At 40.5% G+C, this 17743-nt stretch overlaps 1 protein-coding gene across 1 annotated transcript in view; it reads right to left on the bottom strand.

The window, feature by feature from the left end:
• Nucleotides 1–17001, bottom strand: part of LOC133248187 (antigen WC1.1-like) — a 47651-nt gene extending 30650 nt beyond the window's left edge. The window contains 5 exon segments of the mRNA XM_061418012.1: nt 8492–8806; nt 9915–9969; nt 9971–10230; nt 10307–10399; nt 16407–17001. Of these exon segments, the coding sequence (XP_061273996.1) occupies nt 8492–8806; nt 9915–9969; nt 9971–10230; nt 10307–10399; nt 16407–16704 (1021 nt within the window). The 5' untranslated portion in view covers nt 16705–17001.
• Between the last annotated feature and the right edge of the window lie 742 nt (nt 17002–17743).

Here is a 17743-nt window from a genome sequence, read left to right as displayed (position 1 = left end):
GCATTAAAGGCATAGTCAAAAAACTAAAACGTTATAAATTTAGTCACATAATCTCCCATACACATATACAAACCTAAAATCATACACAAAAGATGGGGAAATATTTCCAAATAATGTTAAAAAAAAATGGTAAATGATGTTAGTTTATAGAGTTCCTAAAAATAAATAAGAAAATTTGTAAAATATTCTAGAGAAAAAAATTAAAGATGGAGAAAGATATCTGAAACACCTATAAATATTTACTTATTAATCACTCTCCACATTCAGTAACAAATATAAACACAGGTGTCTATAAAGGCACACACACACACTAACACACCGCTGAATGAAGGAAAGACCTTGCATACTTTAATTAACCTGTGTTTATTCTATTAGGACAGTGCTTGTACATTGTATGCACTCATTCAACAAGTATGGATGGAGAACATTTTCTAAATACCATGATAAGTGCTTGTTAAATATTTATTAAATAAATGATCAGATGAATAAAATTCAGTGAAATATGTTTTCTTTAAATCAATGCTAATCAACAAAATAGTGAAGCAAATATAAATTAATGATAAATGGTTTATGAAAATAAAGTGTATTAAAGAAAATTAGTCCATAAACACAGAATAAATTTATATTTAAAATTTCCCTTATATACTTTTTAATATAAATGTATTTATTTTAATTGGAGGCTAATTACTTTACAATATTGTTTTGGTTTTGCCATACATCAACATGAATCCATCACGGGTTTCAGTGGAAAATTGTTAAATAGATTCTAAACTACTCTCATCTATTATTCAATATGACATACGCACAAGAGAATATTTCTGTAGTAAGAAGAAACTCTTTAAGGGAATATACAGATTTACCAAGTAGACTTAAGAAAAAGATAGACAAATAGCTACTGAGTAAAGCAAAACCCTCCTTGCTATTCTTTGGAACTCTGCATTCAAATGGGTATACCTTTCCTTTTCTCCTTTGCTTTTTGCTTCTCTTCTTTTCACAACTATTTGTAAGGCCTCCTTGACAGTCATTTTGCTTTTTTGCATTTGTTTTTCTTGGGGATGGTCTTGCTCCCTGTCTCCTGTACAATGTCATGAACCTCCATCCATAGTTCATCAGGCACTCTGTCTATCAGGTCTAGTCCCTTAAATCGATTGTCACTTCCACTGTATAATCGTAAGGGATTTTTTAAGGTCATACCTGAATGGTCTAGTGGTTTTCCCTACTTTCTTCAATTTAAGTCTGAATTTGGCAATAATGAGTTCATGATCTGAGCCACAATCAGCTCCTGGTCTTGTTTTTGCTGACCGTATAGAGCTTCTCCATCTTTGGCTGCAAAGAATATAATAATCAATCTGATTTTGGTGTTGACCGTCTGGTGATGTCCATGTGTTGAGTCCTCTCTTGTGTTGCTGGAAGAGAGTGTTTCCTATGACTAGTGCATTCTCTTGGCAAAACTCTGTTAGCCTTTACCCTGCCTTCATTCCTTACTCCAAGGCCAAATTTTCCTGTTACTCCAGGTGTTTCTTGACTTCCTACTTTTGTCCTCCAGTCCTATATAATGAAAGGGACTTCTTTTGGGGGTGTTAGTTCTAGAAGATTTGTAGGTCTTCATAGAAGCTTCATAGCTTCAACTTCAGCTTCTTCAGCATTACTGGTTCAGGCATGCTGCTACTTCTGCTAAGTTGCTTCAGTCATGTCCAACTCTGTGTGACCCCATAGATGGCAGCCTACCAGGCTCCCCTGTCCCTGGGATTCTCCAGGCAAGAATACTGTAGTGGGTTGCCATTTCCTTCTCCAATGCATGAAAGTGAAAACTGAAAGTGAAGTCACTCAGTCGTCTCCAACTCCCAGAGACCCCAAGGACTGCAGCCTACCAGGCTCCTCCGTCCATGGGATTTTCCAGACAAGTGTACTGGAGTGGGTTGCCATTGCACAGACTTGGAATACTGTGATACTGAATGGTTTGCCTTGGAAATGAACAGAGATCATTCTGTTATTTTTGAGATTGCATCAAAGCACTGCATTTAGAACTCTTTTGTTTGCTATGATGGTTACTTCATTTTTTCTAAGGGATTCTTGCCCACAGTAGTAGATATAATGGTCATTTGAGTTAAATTCACCAATTCCAGTCCATTTTAGTTCGCTGATTCCTAAAATGTCTACGTTCACTTTTGTCATCTCCTGTTTGACCACTTGCAATTTGCCTTGCTTCATGGACCTAGCATTCCAGGTTCCTATGCAATATTGTTCTTCACAGCATTGGACTTTGCTTCTATCCCCAGTCACATCCACAGCTGAGTGTTGTCTTTGCTTTGACTCCGTCTCTTCATTCTTACTGGAGTTATTGTTCCACTGATCTCCGGTAGCAATTTGGGCACCTACCAAACTGGGGAGTTCATCTTTCAGTGTCCTATCTTTTTGCCCTTTCATACTGTTCATGGGGTTCTCAAGGCAGGAATACCGAAGTGGTTTGACATTCCCTTCTCCAGTGGACCACATTTTGTCAGGACTCTCCACCATGACCCGTCCATCTTGGGTGGCCATATTGGCATGGCTCATAGTTTCACTGAGTTAGGCAAGGCGTGGTCCATATGATCAGATTGGTCAGTTTTCTGTAATTGTGGTTTTCAGTTTGTCTGCCCTCTGATGGAGGAGGATAAGAGGCTTATGGAAGTTCCCTGAAGGGAGAGAATAATAAGGAAAGATAAGAAGCCTTCCTCAGTGACCAGTGCAAAGAAATAGAGGAAACCAATAGAATGCAAAAGACTAGAGATCTCTTCAAGAAAATTAGAGATACCAAGGGAATATTTAATGCAAAGATGGGCTCAATAAAGGACAGAAATGGTATGGGCCTAACAGAAGCAGAAGATATTAAGAAGAGGTGGCAAGAATACACAGAAGAAATATACAAAAAAGATCTTCACGACCCAGATAATCACAATAGTATGATCACTCACCTAGAGCCAGACATCCTGGAATGTAAAGTCAAATGGGCCTTAGGAAGCATCACTATGAACAAAGCTAGTGGAGGTGATGGAATTCCAGTTGACCTATTTCAAATCCTAAAAAATGATGCTGTGAAAGTGCTACACTCAATATGCCAGCATATTTGAAAACTCAGCAGTGGCCACAGGACTGGAAAAGGTCAGTTTTCATTCCAATCCCAAAGAAAGGCAATGTCTACAAATGTTTAAACTACCACACAATTGCACTCATATCACACACTAGCAAAGTAATGCTGAAAATTCTCTAAGCTAAGCTTCGACAGTACATGAACCATGAACTTCCAGATGTTCAAGCTGGTTTTTAAAAAGGCAGAGGAACCAGAGATCAAGTTGCCAACATCTGTTGGATCATCGAAAAAGCAAGAGAGTTCCAGAAAAACATCTGTCTCTGTTTTATTGACTATGCCAAAGCCTTTGACTGTGTGGATCACAAGAAACTGTGGACAATTCTTCAAGAGATGGGAATACCAGACCACCTGATCTGCTTCTTGAGAAATTTGCATGCAGGTCAGGAAGCAACAGTTAGAACTGGACATGGAACAACAGACTAGTTCCTAATAGGGAAAGAAATATATCAAGGCTGTATATTGTCACCCTGCTTATTTAACTTATATGCAGAGTACATCATGAGAAATGCTGGGCTGGATGAAGCACAAGCTGGAATTAAGATTGCCAGGAGAAATATCAATAACCTCAGATATGCAGATGACACCACACTTATGGCATAAAGTGAAGAAGAACTAAAAAGCCTCTTGATGAAAGTGAAAGAGGAGAGTGAAAAAGTTGGCTTAAAGCTCAACATTCAGAAAACTAAGATCATGGCATCTTGTCCCATCATTTCATGGCAAATAAATGGGGAAACAATGGAAACAGTGACAGACTTTTATTTTGGGGGGGCTCCAAAATCACTGCAGATGGTGACTGCAGCCATGAAATTATAAGATGCTTACTCCTTGGAAGAAAAGTTATGACCAACCGAGACAGCATATTACAAAGCAGAGACATTACTTTGCCAACAAAGGTCCATCTAGTCAATGCTATGGTTTTTCCAGGAGCCATGTATGGATGTGAGAGACTATAAAGAAAGCTGAGCACCAAAAAATTGATGCTTTTAAACTGTAGTGTTAGAGAAGGCTCTTGAGAGTCCCTTTGACTGCAAGGGTTTCAAACCAGTCCATCCTAAAGGAAATCGGTCCTAAATATTCATTGGAAGGACTGATGCTGAAGCTGAAACTCCAATACTTTGGTCACCTGATGTGACGAGCTGACTCATTGGTAAAGACCCTGATGTTGGGAAAGATTGAAAGGGGAAGGATAAGGGGACGACAGAGGATGAGATGATTGAATGGCATCACTGACTCAATGGACATGAGTTTGAGCAAACCCTGGGAGTTGGTGATGGACAGGGAGGCCTCGTGTGCTGCAGTCCATGGAGTTACAAGGAGTTGGACACGACTGAGCGACTAAACTGAACTGAAAGTAAAACTGTCTGCAATAGACTCAAATAGATATACTGAGAAAGCTAAGTAATCAGAGGAAACAGAAATTACAAACAAAACACCAAGAAAAAGGCACAAAAGCCTGAAACTGAAAGAAATATATACAAGTGTAAAATGTACCTGTTAAAAAATATCAGAATTAATGTATTCTTTCCACATCATCCTATCAAACCTCCTATCCAATCTATACAGAGATCCTGGAGAAAGTGACGACAGGATCTCTGCGAGGTGGTTACTCACTTTCAGGGTCAGAGACTTAACCACCTCCCACTTTCTGGTGCTTTACTGTAGGAAAAATATCATCAATAAAAGATTTAACAATTTAATACTTCTTTAGCCTTCAAGTGGAAAAGACAAAGAGATGAGGCAAGAGAGGCAAGGAGTGGTGAATATATGTTTTTGAAATATCTGTTACCACATTCTCTCAGGCAACACCCAGCATATCATTCAAGATATATCTGAATGGGGTGTGTGTGTTTGTGTATGTAGGAAAGAGAGAGAGAGAAATGTTGCAGGGAATAAGCACTTTGGTTTGAATATCTGTCACCCCCCAATATTTATTTACTTCATTCAGCACTTGCTGTTGAAATCCCAACTCCCAGTGTAATGGTAGAACCTTCTCAGACTCTTCCAAAAGCAGAAGAAAAGAACACTGCCAAACTCATTTTATGAGGCCAACAAGGTTCTGATATCAAAACCAGACAAGAAATATCTCTGATAAACAGAGGGACAAAAATCCTCAACAAAATATTAAAAAACATAATTCAATAATGCATCCAAAGGATCATGCATGATGATCAAGTGAGATTTGTTCCAAAGGATGCAAGGATGGTTCAATATTCACAGATTATTCAATGCAATACACAAAGTAAACAAAATGAAAATGAAAATCATATCCTCTCAGTAGATGTAGAAAAAACATTTGAAAACATTAACATCCATTTCTGATTTTAAAAACCTCTATAAAGTAGATATAGAGGGATTATATCTCAATATAATAAAGACCATATGACAAACTCACAGCTAACCTCATACTCAACAGTAAAAAGCTGAATATTTTTTCTCTGAGATCAGATGCAAGACAAAGATGCCTAACCACCATTTTTACTTAACATAGGTTTGGTATTCCTAGCCAAAACAATCTGGCAATGAAAAAAAATAAGGACACACAAATCTGAAAGGAAAAGGCAAAACTGATGCTATTTGGAGATTTCATAATATTATATATAGAAAACCCTACTGCCCCCACCAAAATCTGTCAGAACTAATACACTCAGTGAAGTCGCAAGATACAAACTTCATATACAAAAATCAGTTGCATTTTGATACACTAATAACAAATTGCCACAAGGAAAAATTAAGAAAACAATTCTATTTACAGTTGAACAAAAAACTGATAAATTATTAGGAACAAATTTAACCAAAGAGGTGATAGTCCTGTACACTGAAACTCTAAGACACTGATGAAAGATAGTGGATTTTGTTATCAAAATTCCAAAGGAAATTTTCACAGACATGGAACAAACAATCCTAAAATTTGTATGGAACCACAAAGGACCCTCGGAAAAGGCAATGGCACCCCACTCCAGTACTCTTGCCTGGAAAATCCCATGGACGAAGGAGCCTGGTAGGCTGCAGTCCATGGGGTCGCTAAGAGTCGGACACGACTGAGCGACTTCACTTTCACTTTTCACTTTCCTGCATTGGAGAAGGAAATGGCAACCCACTCCAGTGTTCTTGCCTGGAGAATCCCAGGGACGGGGAAGCCTGGTGGGCTGCCGTCTATGGAGTCACACAGAGTCAGACACGACTGAAGTGACTTAGCAATAGCAATAGCAACAAAGGACCCTGAATAGCCAAAGCAATCTTGAGAAAGAAGAACAATATTGGAGGTGCCATGTTTCCTGATTTAAAACTATATTTCAAAGCTCTATTAAGCAAAACAGTATAGTGCTGGTATAAAAATGGGTGCAGAGATCAACAGAATAGAATATAGAGCCCAGAAATAAACCCAAATACATACAGTTAATTAATTTTTGACAGAGGAACTAGGAATATGCAATGCCGAAAGGACATTCTCTTCAATAAATGGTGTTGGGAAAACTGGACAGCTACATGCAAAAAATAAAACTGGACCACTCTCTCGTAGCATTCACAGAAATTAATTCAAAATGGATCAAAGACTTAATCATAAGTCCTGCAGCCATAAAATCCTGGAAGAAAAAGTTATAGACATCAGTTTTGGTGGTGGCTTTTTGGATTAGGCAACAAGAGCAAAACTAACTAAGTGGGACGACATAAAACTAAAAACTTCTGCACAACAAAGGACACCATCAGCAAAATGAGGAACTTAGCAGGCAGTCCAGTGGTCAGGACTCAGTGCTTTCACTGCCACGGCCCAGATGAAATCTCTGTTTGGGGAACTAAGATCCAGTTGTGCATGCAGGTTGGTAAATATATAAATAGAGGGCAAAAATATTGTGGTGAAAAATATTTTTTTAAAAATGGAAAGACAATCTATAGTATCAGAGAAAATATTTGCAAAATATATTTCTGATATGGGTTAATATGTGGAATACATAAAGAACTCATACAACTCAATAGCAAAAGAATACAGTCTCATTTAAAAATGGGCAGAGGACCTGAGTAGACATTTTTTCAAAGAAAACATACAGTTGTTCATGAAAAGGTACATGAAAAGATATACAACCTTACTAATCATCAGGAAAATGCAAATCAAAACCACAATGAGATATCACCTCATAGAGTTGTTTTTATCAAAAAGACAAGAAATAACGAGAATTTTTGAGACTGTGGCGAGAAGAGAAACCTTGTGCACAGTTGGGGGAAAGATAAGTTGGTGCAGCCACCATGGAAAACAGTATTAAGGTTCCACAATAGAAACTCAGACCTAAAAATAATACTGCCATGTGAGTTAGTAATTTCACTTTGCGGTATTTATTTGAAGAAAATAAAAACACTAACTTACAAAGATATGTGCAACCCAATGTTCATTGCAGAATTATTTAAAATAGCCAAACAACATTAAGCCTTTTTTGATGGATGAATGGATAAATAAAATTTGCTATGTACATATATCCAGCCATAAAAAAAGAAGAAAATCTTGCCATTTGCAACATGGATGGAACTTGAGGGCCTTATGCTAAATGAACTAAGTCAGATAGAGAAAGAAAAATACCATTTAATCTTATTTACATGTGCATTATTAAAAAAAAAAAAAAACAGAAAAATGAGTTCAGAGATGCAAAGAACAGTTTGGTGGTTTCCAGAGGGTCAATGTGGTCAAAATGGGATGGGTGAAGGTAGCAAAAGATACAAACTTCCAGGTCTAAAATTAATGTCATGAGGATGTAATGTACAGCATGGTGGCTACAGTTACCCCTGTATCTTATACTTGAGAGTAGGTAGGAAAATACATCTTAAAGTTTTCATCATAAGAAAAAAAATTGTAACTACATGTTGCGATGGATATTACTATACACGTGGTGATTATTTACCAATATGTACAAATACATAAATGCTATGTTGCACACTTAGGACTAGTACAATGTTACAAGAATTACATCTCAGAAATTTTAACAATCAAGGTTGGAATATGTGAATTAAATTAGTCCATCCTTACCTCATTTAGGTTTCTCTGGTGGCTCAAACGGTAAAGAATCTGACTGCAATGTGGAAAACCGATTTTGATACCTGGGGTCAGGATGATCCCCTGGAGAAGGGAATGGCAACCCATTCCAGTATTCTTGCCTGGAGAATTCCATGGACAGAGGAACTTGGCAGGCTATACAGTCCACAGAGTCGCAAAGGGTCAGACACGACTGAGTGACTAACATTTTGACTTAATGTCATTTTTGTGGACCCAAATTAAACTTAGATTACTAAAATATCACTTAGATTTTAAAATATCAAATCTCACTGCATCCTACCAGGATTGAGACAGACACACAGAAACATACAGTGAGTCACCTGCACACGAAATATAGGCTTCCTCCTTCAGAGAGCATGAAGTGTAATTCCAAGGGTCAGAGGGACACGGCCAGAGAGAGGTGTCAGTTTTCCAACAGTGGATTCTATCCACCCACTGGGGTCTAGAACCTTCTCTGATACCAACAGAAGAGTTGAGTGTTCCACTGTCCCCACAGCCAAGCTGTCTGCAGATCATGGACACAGTGATGTCTTCCATGGGGCTGCAGCAGACACTGCCCCAGGTCCCATTGTAGAAAACTTCCAGCCACCCAGCACACTGCTGGTCCTCTCTCACCATCCTGAGGGCCAGGAACTCTAAGGTTGAAAGGGGAGGAGACAGGACACAATAAAAACTTTGCTGGATGTTCTAGGTTTTTATTTCTTCTAGAAATAGTGAACATTCATCTCTGACCTTTTTCAAGAGATACCCACTAGACGACAAGACTGACATCCCTTTTAACTGACTTTGTCCATTTGTGTCTGTCTTTCTATTTCTACCACAATGGTGTAGTGGAAATGAACTGAGAGGAAGACCAAACTTCGCGGGTGCTAGTGAGGGAGGGAAGCTGAATCCTGCTTCCTGACAAAATCTTTAGAGTATGTCAAAGGGATGTGATGTGGATACTGGGGAGATAGGCAGAATAATTAACCCCAGAATGTCCACATCCCAATCTCTGCAACTTGTGAATCTGTTACCATATCTGACAAGAGGGATTTACAAATGTGATTAAGGTAAGGACCGTGGGATGGTGAGTTTAAGCTAGAATATTGTATTAACAATGTGAGCCTAGTCTAACCACATCCTTAGACCCATTGTCTTTAAAAGTAAAATACTTTTTTTTAGCTCTGGTTAGAGAGAGGGATGTGACTCTGGATAATGGTTGAAGACAGGCAGCATTGCTGATCTGAAAATGGATGAAGGGGGCTATGAACCAAAGAGTGTAGGCATTTTCTAGAAGCTTGAAAAGACAAGAAACAGATTTGCCCCTAAAGCCACAAAAGTGATGCAGCATTGCTAAAGCCTTGATCCCAGCCCAGTGAGATCCCTGCTGGACATCTAAGCTACAGAAGTAAGGCAATAAACACATATTGTTTTAAACCACTAGTTGGTATGTTGTTACCTAAGCAAATGAAACTAGTACTGTGGGTTTAAATTTTTTGTATGTAACTGGAGAGAGCCTTGCTTTCAAGAAAACCTGTGAGAAAAGGCTCTGCCAGGAAACACTGCTGAAAAGAAAGGACCAGAACCTCAGCTGCTGCAGGAGGAAGTGAAAGCACCTCATCTTCGTATCTTCTGGAAAGACAGGCTCCATGTAAGGAAGCCTCCTTCTCTGGTCCTTTCAGCATCTCTCCCTCAGGGCTCAGACCTCCGTCCCCCAGGGCCCCACCCCTCCCCAGCCTGTGGACAGTGTGCAGCGCGGACCTGAGCAGATGACCCCCGCGTCCTGCTTGTGTCTGCAGTCGTCCCGCCCCCAACCCCAGGGAAGGGCACCTTCACACGTGGGACGCGTTTCCAGCACAGTTCAGGTCGTCCAGCCAGATGGGCCCTGATCCTGCCCCAAAGTGGGCAGACCCCGTGGCAATGAGGGCTTCTCCAAGGCCCAGCTGCCTGCACACCACGCGGGCATCGTCCAGGTCCCAGCCGTCATCACAGATGGTGCCCCAGGAGCCCTGGTTAAGGATCACCACTCTCCCGGCGCAGAGACCTCCTCCGTCCACCAGGCGGAGCTGTCTGCTGTCTGAGCAAAGAGAAATGGGACAGTGGGGCGGTGACCTGGGGAATGAGAAGGGTCTTCTGTCCTGTGGGACCCTTACCTGAGCAGTAGGGGACTCTCTCCTCTGAGGCCGTAGAGCCTGCTGGTTCAGATATGGAGTCGTTGCACTATGGCAGCACCTGGATCTGATTTCCTGCAGAAACAGCAATGATCAGAAGTCTGGAAGGGTTGAATAACAAGAAACTGTTAAGGGAAATAATGACCTAGTGATGGAGCCTAAGATGAAAGTTGTGACCCAGTAATAAAGTTATCATAATCTTAGTGTTCACCTTCTCCAAGGAGAGTTCTGCTTCTGACAATGCCACAATTTCTGTTTTAACCCAAGTGTTGCTGTAAGAATGAGTTAAGTAAGATGTTTTATCGCTAAATCTATCCCTGAGCTTTGCTTAGTCACTCAGTCTTGTCTGACTCTTTGCAATCCTGTGGACTGTAGCCCTCCAGGCCCCTCTGTCCATGCTGATTCTCCATGCAAGAATACTTGAGTGGGTTGCACACCCTCCTCTAGGGGATCTTCCCAACCCAGGGATGTAACCCACGTCTCCAGCTTTGATGCTTTACCGTCTAAGCCACCAGGAAGCCCAAATCTACACCTAAGTAGAAGCAAAACAAAATTCTTTCTAAAGGAGTTCTACAATTTCTTCAATATCTATCTTTAAAACAAACACATATAAAATAGATCTCATGAAAAACAGAAAGGAAAAAGGAGATACTAGAAAGAATTTCCCAGGGTTTTCAGCTGCTAGAGTTATCTGACAGAGAATTTAAATAGCCGTAATTAAAGTGCTTGTGGAATTAAGCACTGACAAAATGTGTATCTTTGTAGAGAAATGATAACAAAAACCAAATACTTCTAGAACACAAAAACTTGTTACCAGAAACTAAGAACTAAAGAATAAGTGTAGCCACACATTAGCTCAGCATAAGGTACAAACATCAAAATGAAGATCAGAGGATATTCTTCAGATTAGAAATTCAGGTTCTGGTTATATTGTTGTATAGCAGATTTTTCCCCAAAACTTAGTCCAGTCACTCAGTCATGTCCGACTCTTTGCGACCCCATGGACTGCAGCATACCAGGCTTCGCTGTCCATCACCAACTCCCGGAGCTTGCTCAAACTCATATCCATCGAGTCACTGATGCCATCCAACCATCTCATCCTCTGCTGTCCCCTTATCCTCCTGCCTTCAATCTTTCCCAGCCTCAGAGTCTTTTCAGATGAGTCAGTTCTTCACATCAGGTGGCCAAAGTATTGGAACTTCAGCTTCAGCAACAGTCCTTCCACTGAATATTCAGGACTGATTTCCTTTAGGACTGACTGGTTTGATTTCCTTGCAGTCCAAGGGACTCTCAAGAGTCTTCTTCAACACCACAGTTCAAACGCATCAGTTCTTCAGCACTCAGCCTTCTTTATGGTCCATCTCTCACATTCATACATGACTACTGGAAAAACTATAGCTTTGACTAGACAGGTCTTTGTTGGAAAACCAATGTCTCTGCTTTTTAATATGCTGTCTAGGTTGGTCATAGCTTTTCTTCCAAGAAGTAAGCATCTTTTAATTTCATGGCTACAGTCACCATCTGCAGTGATTCTGGAGCCCCCGAAAATAAAGTCTGTCACTGTTTCCACTGTTTCCCCATCTATTTGCCATGACATGATGGGACCGGATGTCATGATCTTTGTTTTTTGAATGTTGAGTTTTAAGCCAACTATTTCACTCTCCTCTTTCACTTTCATCAAGAGGCTCTTCAGTTCCTGTTCACTTTCTGCCTTAAGGGTAGTGTCATTAGCATATCTGAGGTTTGTGATATTTCTCTTTGCAATCTTGATTCCAACTTGTGATTCATCCAGCCCATCATTTCGCATGATGTACTCTGCATATAAGTTAAATAAGCAGGGTGACAATATATAGCCTTGACATTCACCTTTCCCAATTTGGAAACAGTCTGTTGTTCCATGTCCAGTTCTAACTGTAGCTTCTTGACCTGCATCCAGATTTCCCAGGAGGTAGGTAAGATGGTCTGGTATTCCCAACTCTTGAAGAATTTTCCACAGTTTGTTGTGATCCACATAGTCAAAGGTTTGGTGTAGTTAATAATGCAGAAGTAGATGTTTTTCTGGAACTCTCTTGCTTTTTCTGTGATCCAACGGATGTTAGCAATTTGATCATTATGAAAAGGCAAAATTTAGTAGCTGAAGGAAAATATATATATACTTCATTTTGCTTATGACTCTGGGTCATTAATCAGAAAAAGACTCAGTTTGGCAGTCTTTCAGTCGGGCCTTTCAGTGCTGCAATTAGATGTTACCTGGAGCTGAAGTCATTTAAAGATTTGACTGAACCCTGGTTCTGTAAGGAAATTCCCAGAAGTGTCCTAAAGGTAAAGGAACATCATGTCTTCAGCTTAATTCAGAAAGATTTTGCATACTCAGGAAGAAACGGGGCAGAAGGGGAACAGAGAAGGAAGGACACAGAGAGAGAGAGATTAAAGAAAATATACTAACATTGAGAAATCCAGGTAAAGGTCATCAGGGAATTTTTATATTATTTTCCCATCACTTTTATAAGTCTCAATTACATCAAAATTTAAAAAAAAAAATTAAAAGATGAAAACAAGTCAAAGATAATTCATTGCCAGGACACTTTCACAAAAATACTCATAACATAAAAAATTAAATACCTAGGGAAAACTTAGTACAAGATGGGCAAAATCTCTGAGAGAAATTCAAGATCTAACTGAATGGGGGGATGTATTATGTCAATGATTTGGGGAGCTCAAAAAGATACAAGCATCTGAATGCAGAGTTCCAAAGAATAGCAAGACGAGATAAGAAACCATTCCTCAGTGATCAATGCAAAGAAATAGAGGAAAACAACAGAATGGTAAAGACTAGAGATCTCTTCAAGAAAATTAGAGATACCAAGGGAACATTTCATGCAAAGATGAGCTCGATAAAAGACAGAAATGGTATGGACCTTTTAAGAAGAGGTGGCAGGAATACACAGAAAAACTGTACAAAAAAGATCTTTACAACCAAGATAATAATGATGGTGTGATCACTCACCTAGAACCAGACATCCTGGAATGTGAAGTCAAGTGGGCCTTAGAAAGCATCACTACAAACAAAGCTAGTGGAGGTGATGGAATTCCAGTTGAGCTATTTCAAATCCTGAAAGATGAGGCTGTGAAAGTGCTTCACTTAATATGCCAGCAAATTTGGAAAACTCAGCAGTGGCCACAGGACTGGAAAAGGTCAGTTTTCGTTCCAATCCCAAAGAAAGGCAATGCCAAAGAATGCTCAAACTACCGCACAATTGCACTCATCTCACATGCTAGTAAAGTAATGCTCAAAGTTCTCCAAGTTAAGCTTCAGCAATATGTGAACCATGAACTTCCTGATGTTCAAGCTGGTTTTAGAAAAGGCAGGGGAACCAGAGATCAAACTGCCAACATCTGCTGGATCATCAAAAAAGCAAGAGAGTTCCAGAAAAACATCTATTTCTGCTTTATTGACTGTGCCAAAGCCTTTGACTGTGTGGATCACAATAAACTGTGGAAAATTCTGAAAGAGATGGGAATACCAGACCACCTGACCTGCCTCTTGTTAAACCTATATGCAGGTCAGGAAGCAACAGTTAGAACTGGACATGGGACAACAGACTGGTTCCAAATTGGGAAAAGGAGGATGTCAAGGCTATATATTGTCGCCCTGTTTATTTAACTTATATGCAGAGTACATCATGAGAAACACTGGGCTGGAAGAAGCACAAGCTGGAATCAAAATTGCCGGGAGAAATATCAATCACCTCAGATATGCAGATGACACCTCCCTTATGGCAGAAAGTGAAGAGGAACTAAAAAGCCCTTTGATGAAAGTGAAAGTGGAGAGTGAAAAAGTTGGCTTAAAGCTCAACATTCAGAAGACAAAGATCATGACATCTGGTCCCACCACTTCATGGCAAATAGATGGGGAAACAGTGGAAACGGTGTCCAATTTTATTTTTTTGGGCTCCAAAATCACTGCAGATGGTGACTGCAGCCATGAAATTAAAAGACACTTACTCCTTGGAAGGAAAGTTATGACCAACCTAGATAGCATATTCAAAAGCAGAGACATTACTTTGCCAACAAAGGTCCGTCTAGTCAAAGCTATGGTTTTTCCAGTGGTCATGTATGGATGTGAAAGTTGGACTTTGAAGAAAGCTGAGCACTGAAGAATTGATGCTTTTGAACTGTGGTGTTGAGAAGACTCTTGAGAGTCCCTTAGATGGCAAGGAGATCCAACCAGTCCATTCTGAAGGAGATCAGCCCTGGGATTTCTTTGGAAGGAAGAATGCTAAAGCTGAAACTCCAGTCCTTTGGCCACCTCATGAGAAGTGGTGACTCATTGGAAAAGACTCTGATTCTGGGAGGGATTGGGGGCAGGAGGAGTAGGGGCCGACAGAGGATGAGATGGCTGGATGGCATCACCGACTCGATGGACGTGAGTCTGAGTGAACTCCAGGAGTTGGTGATGGACAGGGAGGCCTGGCTTGCTGCGATTCATGGGGTCACAAAGAGTCAGACATGACTGAGCGACTGAACTGACTGACTGACTGAGGGAAAACCTAGTAGAAGATGGGCAAAATCTCTGAGAGAAATTCAAGATCTAACTGAATGGAGGGATGTATTATGTCAATGATTTGGGGAGCTCAACATTGTCAGTGTCAATCATCCTCAAATTTCTATGTCTTCTCTCAAATTTCTAAACCTATTCTCAAGGTAAATACCCTTAAGCTTTTCTTTTGGTGAAAAATGACAAACTGATTTCTAAATTCATACAAAATACAAGCAACCAAGAGCGACCAGCACAATTGGTAAGAAAAGCAACGATGTTAGAGGAGTTAATATAAAGTAACTCTTGTAAATTAAAATTATTCAGACTTACTACAAAGCTTGAAACTCGGGGAAATACTGAAGGACACAGAAGCCTGGTGTGCTGTAGTCACATGGGGTCACAAAGAGTCAGACATGACTTAGCAATTGAACAACAACTATGACGTTATCATAATTAAGAAAATACAGTATTAGAGCAAGGATAGGCAAATGATAACATGGAACAGAATAGAGAGTCTCAAATAAGACAGACATACTTGCCCTTCTGCATATGACGAAGGCAGCACTGCAGTGGGGAAGAGTCTTTTCAGAAAAAGATTCTGAGTCAGTTGGATGTCCATATGAAACCTGACCCTTATCTTACACAGATATCAATCCCAGAAGGAATGCACAATAATATGCAAGAGAAAAAATGATAAAATTTCCATAAGATACTCTTAGAGAATGTTTTTAAGATTTTCGAGTAGGCAAAATTCTTTTTTAAAGTATATAAGAAGCATTAAATGTACAGAAAAAAGTTGGTAAGTTATGTTTACAGAAGATTAAGAAATAAGTTCATCAAAGGACACCATCTGATTAAGAATATGAAAATATAAGACCAAGGGTTAAACATGGAAAATAAGTAACACATATTTGCGTCCAAAGACACTGTCATGGTAAGTTGTCACATCATATTTGTGATAGTCAAGAACTGGAAACAGCTCAGATATCTACTGTCAGTCTAATGGATTCAGTACATGGTCCTGTACTGATACGCTAAAGTAATAAAAAATAGGTGCTACAATAAACAACATCATGTGTGAATCCCAAACATAATTTTGAGGCTTAGAAATTAGATACAAAAGATGCAACATACACCATCCTTTTATAGAAAGTTCAAACATTGATAAAACACTATGCTAGCAGAAGTTAGCTAAGTGATTTTCCCTTTAGAGGAGGGAAGACACAGTTACTGGGGCCGACAGTGACTGTGGTGCTGGGGACATTCTCTTTGTTGCTCTGGGTTGGGGTTCATACTGAAGTCTATATTTACTGCCCCTACATTGTTTTCTATGATTATATATAAGCAACAATGTTGCTTAAAAATATATTATTCCCCTTCACATTTCTTGCCCTGATCTGAAAAATGAATGAACAACGAGAAGATCGACATTTCACCACGAAATACCTAACTTTCGAAGTCCATTTTCCCTCCCTCTCTGCTACTGGGGACATATCACTCCAGGAGCATCCTGAGTACCAGTAGCCCTTCCCTCTCTCTTACCTGAGCAGATCACAGAGGCAGTGTTGCCATGGGAACAGTCAGGACCACCCAGGGCAGTCACAGGACAACTCCACATGAAGGACTCAGCCCCTGAGCAGTGAAATTGGGCTGTTAGGATCTGATCACCTCCTTTCACCAAGTGTGGTCCTCTGGGGGTGGAGATGGCGGCTCCACAGCCGAGCTGATGACAGACAACATTGGCATTGGCCAGACTCCAGTGGGAGGCACAGAGAGCTCTCCATTGTCCAGAATTGTTCATCTCCACCTGCCCCTCCCACTGAGAGGAGCCGTTTGTCATGAGCCTTCTGAGTATGCTGGTAGAAGAAGATAGAGTTTCAGCAAAATCACATGACTTTCTCACTTGAACAGGGTGTTCACAGATGTGAAAGGCCTGACCTGCATCTCACCTGAACAGACAACCTGAGCAGCTCCACTGTGGTGACAAGTGCCCCCTGGACAGGGCACTCTGGGGCAGACCGAGAGCTCAGGCTCCTCCCCCTCACACCTGAACTCTTCAGCCCAGACCCAGGCACTGGACTCTCTGAAGAGCTCATGTCCCAGGACAGACACAGCCTTGCCACACCCCAGCTCTGCACAGATGACCTCGGCAGTGGGAAGTGTGAAGTTCCCATCAGATACTGGGGTCCAGGCTTCTCCAAAATACACTTCTACTCGCCCTGAGCAGGGTTCATCCCCTCCAGCCAGATGCACAAATAAGAGGAAACAACAAAACCTGTGAGTGTTGATGGTACTGACTTGAAACCACACATTACAGGCCGTGGTGTGAAAGTTTTTCTTTTTAGCAGTGGAGCATGTAGAGAGTCTTTGACAGTTAGTGTCCTAATTGAATTTTCATCAGCAGGTTTCTGAAGAGAAATACGGGAGGATTACAAGGTCAGTTTCGAATGGCTGATTCCCAAGAACAGACACTTTGAAACTGGTTAGAAATATGAATTCCTAGGTCTAGGAGCCTAGAAACTACAGAGCCCAATTCAGATCATTGGAATGGCTGAATACTGGAAACACATCTTTTAGCATTGGTTGGAGAAGTGAATTTCTCATTTAGCAGCCTAGGACCTACAGATCCAAGGATAATATATAATATGAAGGCACTTGAACATAGAGATACGTAGAACAGAAGCCACCCAGAGGGATGTGGATTATGAGATGAGAGACCTAGCATCCAGACAAGTTTAGAAAGCTTTCATGGGACTTGTGGGGCTAATATTCTGACCAGTTTTATCTCTCAGGAGCTAGTCCTCAAGTGACTTAGGTTAGGGAAAGTCCTGAGGCTGGATCCATGAGGGCATGCCAACCTGTAGGCAGGTGACGGCTCC

The sequence above is a fragment of the Bos javanicus genome, chromosome 5 (genome assembly GCF_032452875.1).
Source record: "Bos javanicus breed banteng chromosome 5, ARS-OSU_banteng_1.0, whole genome shotgun sequence".
NCBI classification, from domain to species: domain Eukaryota; kingdom Metazoa; phylum Chordata; class Mammalia; order Artiodactyla; family Bovidae; genus Bos; species Bos javanicus.
Note: the sequence above shows the minus strand (reverse complement) of the source record. Positions and strands in the feature narration are given on the sequence as shown.